Below are 8,780 nucleotides of genomic sequence, written 5' to 3'. Positions count from 1 at the left end.
TCAACCTGCTCACATTAAATTGTTCTTCCACGATTAGGCTTTAAGATGAAACTCATCTTCCACATCCACCAAAAACTTACATTTCAGTTTTTTCCTGGAAGATTGGACACCTTTTCTGCATCTAAAAGGGGGCTAAACACAAGTTTTGCACAGCACAAAGAAATTTTTTTCCAAGATGGACTAATACTCATACGTTTGGAAAGAGTTTTTAAACTTTTAAATGGTAATTTCTTTCAAACAAACTATAAACAATTTTTTAAATAACTTTTTTATACATTTGGGCACCTGCTGTCTTTATCACCATGCATAGTCCATGCTTTAATCGTCCAAATCTATAAATGGAACTGTGGCCTGAACCCTGATGCTCACCAGGACTCCTGGACTACCATCTGTTGACCAATGTCTTCTTTCCCCTCAGGTACAGGCTCTAAGGGTGAAGTCTCAGGTGACGGATAAAAGGACTCAAGAACTGAGAATACCAGAGAAAAACTAGGAGAGTGAGGTTTCGTTTAAAGACGTAAAAAGATGAAGAATAGGTTAAGAAGAAAAAAAAAAAAGGTTCCCTCCCTCTGCAGAGGCAACCACACATCTGAAGACAACTCTGGATTGGAAACCATCCCCAGGGCAACCCTGGGAGTCATGTAACCATGTGTTGAAAACTCCTGAGTCACGGGGTCACCACTGGACAACTGAGAGAGCTCTGGAATCATCAGCAAATACATGATGACTGTGCCCACGTACTTGGAAATTGTCTAAACGCCCTCCAGTTCACTTCTGAAAAACCTTCCATGTAGACAGAGGAAGAGAGCTACTACTGTCGCAGCAGTAATCTCTACTTCCTCCTTCCATCATTAACACTGAGGCCGAAAGTGGCAGGTGCAACTTCTGAGAAGCACCTGTGGGGGCATACCAGCAACCCCGATTACCAGGTGAAGAGTCCATCTGCAGGTATGATCAGGGGCCCTCTCCCTGCCAACAGAACCTTGCAAGCCTTCTTTTATCGGAGGTCCATCGGAACAGTTTCTAGGAATACCAAGTGTTCCTAAAGCATTTGTTGGAACAGCGAGACGCGGGATGCCGTTATATCCTGGGAGTCTTCCCCGAGAATGTGCGACTGCTGTTGACAACCAGGGTGGTGGAGCCACAGCCAGGACACGCAGGGCGCACGGCGGTCTCGGGGACAGTTGGGCGTGGCTTTCCGGCGGCTGGGCGGGGTTTGGGAGGGAGGAGCCACCAGGCTCGCTGGGTTATCCCTGGAAAAGACCAGCGCGCCCCAGAGCGAGGATGCGCGGCAACCCTGAAGGGCGAGCTGGAACGGACTGAGTTCTGTGATAGGAGGACGGAGAGGCTGCTGTGGCACCCTCCTGCCCGCACCCTCGGCCAGGGATCAGCGACGCCTTCGTCCCACCTGCGGCAGTAGCGATGCCTGACGGAGTTCGGGTGCTGACGCTGGCATCGATGCTCCTGGCCGCCGGGAAAGGTCGGCCAGGTAGGGCGCTGGCGTAAGGCGGCGCAGGTGCGCCACCTGGGCCTTTGGAGGAGGGGGGCTAACTTCCCGGATGACACGTGGAGCGTGCCTGTGCATCTTTACGGCCGCATCTAATACTCGTCCCATACCAACCTCCTCCCTGTCCTACCGCCTTCTTTGAAATGGTCACTTTACAGCCTTGGCACTCTTCAGTTTTCCTTTGTGCACAGGCGACTGTTGCCTCCCATTTTTCCGCTCTTAAGACCCTCAGTCACTTTTTTGTTCGTTTCCTGCTGATATCCGCTCCTTAAGGGCCCTTTATTACCATAAGAAACTTTTCCTGGATCTTCCAGGCATCCTAGCGACAACTGGATCTGAAATATCCGAAAGGAGTTCAGTTCCAAACTGCACGATTTCTGCACCACTCCCTCCCTACCCCTGGAAATAATAAACTGATTAGCATTTTACCCCTACAATAATTCAATAAGTTTTGTGTATACCTCTTAGAATCAGTTTTGCTACTGTAAAAGAGATCTCTGAGGAGCGAGTGGCCCCCCTCCCACTTCAATCCACGACGAAGAACACATGGTTGAAAACACTGTGAAGTTAAAACAATATTAGCCCTTCCTGATTGTTTTGTGTTCACACAGATAGGAACATTAAATGAAAGGTGACTTGTTCTTATAAGTTTCCTTATGTTTTTCAGAAATAAATCTGACCTGTGTAAAACTACCCGCAGCTTTAAAAAAAAGATTGTGTGCAACATTTATAAGTGTTCAGGATATAATTTTATTTTATCACCTTGTTGATCTTAATCTAGTTTGCTAAGGTAAGTTTGCTCTGTAAAAGAGGAAGGGAGAGCAGCACTTACCCATAAAACTAAAAAGAATATTAGAACACAATTAAGTTATTTCCTAAAATGATAGCCCTCAACAAGCTATCATTGATCTGTGCCGTCTTTGGTTGCTTACACATTAACTAGATCTTCATGAAGAACTTTTCAAAAAATACATGTAATAATATATAATATGTACTTACTACAGTTAGACGATATGTTTCCAGAAAAATGACTAATATTTATAAAGGAGTTTGCTTCAGTGTTTACTATAGATCACATAACGACTTCTTGCCCTATATAATAGCCTTGTAATCTCTCCACTAAAGGCGAATATTAACCATTGCCATGTTCTAAGCTCCTATTGTGGTAAAGTGGATAATAAAGTTTATGCTAAACTTCTTTATGTTAATATAGTAGAGATAAAAGTGGAGACAAGTGGAGCATACAAGACTTTTTCAAATAGCTTTATTAAGATATAGTTCATATACCATACAAATCATTCATTTACAGTGTACAATGGTTTCTTACAGGACACAGTGATCTACGGGTTTACGTATATTCAAAAATATGTGCAACCATTACTATAGTCAATTTTAGAACATTTTTATCACCTTGAAAAGAAATAACATACTCTAGCTATCCTCCCCTTATACCCTCCTTCACCCTCTCCACCCTCCCAACTATAAGCAATCACTAATCTACTTTCTGCTCTATAGATTTACCTATTCAGGATATTTTATCTAAATGGAATCATATAACAGATTGTCTTTTGTGACTGACTTCTTTCATTTAGCATCATGTTTTCAAGGTTCATCATGTTCTAACATGTATCAGTACTTCCTCTTTTTGTGATGGAATAATATTCCATTGTAAGTACATACCACATTTTGTATATAAATCGATCAGTTGATGAACATTTGGACTGTTTTTACCTTATGGCTATTATAAATAATGCTGCTGTAAACATCTGGGTATAAGTTTTTGTATGGACACATTTTCATTTCTTTTAGAAATATACCTAGGAGTGGAGTTATTGGATCATAGGGTAACTCTGTGTTTAACCATTTCAGGAATAGCCAGACTGTTTTCCAAAGTGGCTGCACTGTTTTACATTCCTGCAGCAGTGTATGAGGGTTTTAATTTATCCACAGCCTCGTCAGTGCTTGTTATTATCTGAAAAAAAGTTTTTTATCTGAAATTTTGATTCTAGCCATTCTAGTGGGTGTGAAGTGATGTCTCATTGTGGTTTGATTTGCATTTCTCTGGCGGCTAATGACGTCAAGCATTTTTTCATGTGTTTATTGAACATTTACATATCTTCTTTGGAGAAATACCTACTCAAATACTTTGCCAATTTTTTAATTGGGTCATTGGCCTTTTTGTTATTGAGTTGTATGTGTTATTTGTATAGTCTAAATTATCTTAGCAGACATGTGGATTTGCAGTTATTTTCTCCCATTCTGTGGGTTGTCTTTTCACTTTCTTGATAATGTCCTTGAAGCATGGAAGTTGCTAATTTTGCTGAAGTCCAGTTTGTCTATCTTTTGTTGCTTGTGCTTTGTTGTCATATCTTGAAATCCATTGCCAAATCTACAGTCATGAAGATCTACCCCAATATTTTTCCTAAGTCTTTTAGTTTTAGTTCTTGTATTTTGGTCTTTGATCCATTTTGAATTAACTTTGTATATGGTATAACCAAAGGGTCCAATTTCATTATTTTGCACGTGGATATCCAGTTTTGTTGAAAAGATTGTCATTTCCCCATTGACTGATCTGGGCACCCGTCTCAAAAATCAGTTAAAAACCATAGGTACATGGGTTTATTTCTGGACTCTCAATTTTATTCATCAATCTATGTCTCTCCTCATGCCACCACTAAACTTTCTTGATTACTGTACCTCTATAGTAAATTTTGAAATGAGAAAATGTGAGTCCTCCTGTTTTGTTCTTCTTTTTCAAGATTAGTTTAGCTATTCTGGTCCCCTGAAATTTCATATGAATTTTACAATTAAGTTTGTCATTCTTTACAAAAGAGTCAGCTGGTATTCTGTTAGGAGCTGTGATGAATCTGCATGTAAATTTGGGGAGTATTGCCAACTTAACAACATTAAGTTTTCAGATCCACGAACATGGATGAATTTCCATTTAAGTACTTAGGTCTTTAATTTCTTTCAACAATGTTTGTTATATTCAAAATATAAGTTTTGTGTTTTTGTTAAATTTATCCCTAAGTATTTGTTCTTTTGAAACTATTATAAATGGAATTATTTTCTTAATTTCCTTCTTAGTCTATTTATTGCACATGTTTAAGAATATAATTAACCACCCTAAGGCCCATAAAACTTTGGGCAACTCCCAGTTTCTTCATTTGTGAAACAGAAAAGGTAATAACCTTGCCAGCTTATTTTAACACAGCAAATGTAGAAAGCATCTACTATGTGTGGGCATTATTCCAAGCACTTTAAAATACATTACCCACATTAAATCATTTACTTCTCACAATAGCCACAGGATAAGTATTATTATTACCCTATTTTACAAGTAAGAAAACTGAGTCACATATATGCTAGGCCATTTACCCAAAGTCACATACTATTAAGTAGCAGAGCCAGACTCTGAACACATGCAAGGTGGCTTCAGATTCTAACATCCTTAACTATTGGGCTATCTCTACTGCCCCTGGTGAATGAAATAGCATATGTTCACACAAAAATTTGTTCATTAAGGTCCACTTCAGCATTATTCATAATAGGCAAAAAGTGGAAACAACCCAAATGCCCATCAAATGATGAATGGGTAAACAAAAGGTGGTATATCCAGTGGAATACTATTTGGCCATAAGTAGGAATGAAGTACTGCAACATGGATGAAACCTGAAAACATGGTAAAGCCAGAGACAAAATGCCACATATTATATGATTGTTTTTATATAAAATGTCTAGAGTAGGTAAATCCATAGAGACAAAAAAATTAGTCGTTGCCAGTGGCTGGAGGTAGAGGGGAATGGGCGGGAGTGACTGCTAATGATACAGCTGTCTTTTTGGGGTGATGAAAATGTTCTAAAATTGTGGTATACAACTTCGTGAATATGCAAAAAGAAAAAAAAAGCACCCCATACTGAATTCTACATTTAGAAATGGTAAATTTTATGGTATGTGAATTTTAAAAAAAGAATAAAATCACATTTTGCATCTTGATTTTATATCCTGAAACCTTGCTGAACTTGTTCACTAGTGTTAATATTTTGTTGTGTTTTTTAGTGGATTTCTTAGGATTTTTACATAAAAAATTAGGTCATCTGTGAATAAAGATAGTTTTACTTCTTTCTTTCCAATCTGGATATCATATCTTTATTTATTTATCTTGCCTAGTTGTCCTGGTTAGAACCTCAAGTACGGTGTTGAATAGAAGTGGTGAGAGTGGATATCCTTGTCTTGTTCCTGATCTTATGAGAAAGCATCTAGTCTTTCTCCATCAGGTATGTTGTGGCTACGGGGTTTTTTGTAGATTTCCTTTATTGGGTTGAGCAAGTGCCCTTCTTCTATTCCTAGTTTTTTATCATAATGTGTTAGATTTTTTTCAAGTGATTTTTCTGTGTCTATTGAGAAGCACATGTGGATTTTATTTTTTATTCTGTTAATATAGTATATTACCTTAATTCATTTTTGGATGTTGAATCAACCTTGCATGCCTAGGATAAATCCTACTTGGTCATGGTTTATAATTCTTTGTCTGTATTTCTGGATTTGATTTGCTAGTATTTTGCTGAGGACTTTTGTATCTATATTAAAAAGATACATTGGTTCATAGGCTTTTTTTTCCTGTGATATCATTTTCTGGCTTTGGTATCAGGGTAATATTGGGCTCATAGAATGAGTCTGGAAGTATTCCATCTTTTTCTAATTTTTGGAAATGTTTGTGAAGAATTGGTATTATTTAAATGTTAGGTAGAACTGAGCATTGATGCCATCTAGACCTGGCCTTTTCTTTGTGGATGTTTGTGTGTCTTTTTTTTTTTTTTTTTTTTTACCGATTCAGTCTTTTCACATGATATAAATCTATTTGGATTGCTTACTTTTTCTTGAATCAGTTTTGTACTTTGTGTCTTTTTAGGAATTTCTCAATTTTATATGTTATCTAATGTATTGGCATGCAACTGTAATAGTATTCCTTAATAAGATCTGTAGTGGTGTGCCCTGTTTCATTTTGATTCTAGTGAGTCTTCTCTCTTTTTTTCTCAGCAAACCTAGAAGTATGTCACCTTTGTTGATTTTTTTCAAAGAACCAGCTTTTGGTTTCATTGATTTTTCTCTACTGTTTTTCTATTCTCAATTTCATTAATGTCTTCTTTAGTCTTTAAAATTTCTTTCCTTCTTCCTTTAGATTTAGTATGTTCTTTTTCCAATCTTCAGGCGTAAGATTAGTTCATTATATTGGGATACTTTTCTTTTTTAATATAGGCATATATATCTATAATTTTCCTCTAACCACTACTTTAGCAGCATCCCATAAATTTTGGTGTGTTGTATCTTTATTTTAATCCTTTTCAATGTATTTTCTCGTTTCTATTTTCATTTCTTTGACCCCTTGCTTTTCTAGGTTGTTTAGTTTCCACGTATTTGTAAATTTCTTTCTGCTGTTGATTTATATATTCATTCTATTGCAGTCAGAGAACATACTTTGTATAATTTTTATCTTTTCAAATTTATTGAGGTTTGTCTTATGGTCTAATGTAGTGTCCATCCTGGAAAATGTTCCATGTGCACTTCAGAAGAATTTATATTCTGCTGTTGTTGGATAGAGTGTTCTACAGATGTCTGTTAGGTCAAGTTGGTTTATAGTGTGTTGTTCTGGCTGTTTCCTTGACGATTTTCTGCCCGTTTTTCTATTCATGTTGAAAGTGGAGTATTGGAAGTCCCCAACTATTACTGTTGAAGTAGGTATTTTTTTCCCCTTTGTTTCTCTTAGATTTTGCTTCATGTATGTTTGTGCTCTGTTATTAGGTGTATATCTTCCTCATGGATTGAAACTTTTATTGCTATAAAATATTCCTCTTTGTCTCTAGTAACATTTTTTTTGTTTTAAGATATTTTTGTCTGATATTAGTACAGCCAATCCAGTTTTCTTGTGGTTACTGTTTGCATAATGTTATTGTCCATCCTTTTACTTTCAGTCTATTTGTATTCTTTTCAAGAGCATTCATCCTTAAATATATAAAGGACGACAAAGTAAAGAGACTTAGCAAGTCCATCACTCTCTATTTGACCTTGCTTTTCAGGCTTTTGTGTTGTTGCCGAATCCATAATACAGTTTTGAATATTAGAAGTTTAATGATTAACTTTTTATTTCTCACTGAATTTGGAGCTAAAAGGTGGTTTTTCTCTTTTCCACATCTTTGGGGAAGTTATACAATTTTTAAAAATTCACAGATATTTGAAATTCCCATAGAGCAATATACCAAAGGTTTTATAATTATAAACTCAGATATTATGAAGTGCCTGTCTTCAGGCATTAAGCGTATTCATCTCTTAAAAATACAATAATTTATTTAGTTTCTTAACATATTTGTCTGTCACCCAATTATGAATCTTAAAGCATACTAATCTTAGCCATTGTATTAACCAATGTATTAATCTAATACAGGTTACTTATACCTACAAACAAAACTAGAAAACTATTTGCATATTGTATCATTATGTATCTATTATTTATAACTTGACACGTTTTCCCAAAGTATTTGAAATGCAAATATTGCAGTTTCTATTATATACTACCTAGCTTCTTTAAATCCTATTGAGAAGAAGACAGAATAAATAGAAATGTAAATTTTAATGTATATTTTATACGTACTTTTGTTTTGAGGGAAAAAATTTTTATTGGACATTTGCTAGAAAGCTTTGCACATCATTCGTATCATGAAATTGACTGATGTGTGAAATGGGCTTGTAGAGTTACTCTTTTAGTCCTTCAGGAGCTAGGCCCCCAGATTCCCAAACGGGAGCCCAAACCAGCCATAGTTAACTATATCCTCCCTTCTAGAGTTAAGGTTGCAATGAGGTTTTTAAGAGTGTGGCTTATTCATTGTTAGTAAGATTTAAATTTTTCTACAGAGACCTTGAACATTTAATGAGTGACAAGTCGATTTGGAGGGAAAAATTGTGAAATGAACGATACAAAATATGAGCTATTATTAATTATACAAATTAAGAATTTTCCTCTAAAATAAATATTAAACAAAAAAATAAAAAATTTAAAATTTCTGTTTAAATATTATACACTTCTTAGTATTGTTGATGTCACACTGTGATTGCTTCTACATTTATGACATCTTTAGCTTTGGATTAGAAAACAGTTATTTAAAGCAGCAAAATCAGAGGAAATGTGAGAACTTCAGAAGTGCTTAGCAAGGAGAAATACTGCACAGAATAAAGATGGAGTTATTGACTTTTTTCCCAATACAAAATTCTGTTGTAG

General features: G+C 36.1%; 1 protein-coding gene across 1 annotated transcript in view; it reads left to right on the top strand.

Moving 5' to 3' along the window:
* The first annotated feature begins 1,422 nt into the window (after positions 1–1,422).
* Positions 1,423–8,780, top strand: part of VWDE (von Willebrand factor D and EGF domains) — a 91,311-nt gene continuing 83,953 nt past the window's right edge. The window contains 1 exon segment of the mRNA XM_057549654.1: positions 1,423–1,480. Within this exon segment, the coding sequence (XP_057405637.1) occupies positions 1,423–1,480 (58 nt within the window).

Source organism: Balaenoptera acutorostrata, chromosome 7, assembly GCF_949987535.1.
Source record: "Balaenoptera acutorostrata chromosome 7, mBalAcu1.1, whole genome shotgun sequence".
NCBI classification, from domain to species: domain Eukaryota; kingdom Metazoa; phylum Chordata; class Mammalia; order Artiodactyla; family Balaenopteridae; genus Balaenoptera; species Balaenoptera acutorostrata.
The sequence above is the reverse complement of the archived record's forward strand: the minus strand, read 5'-3'. Positions and strand labels throughout refer to the sequence as shown.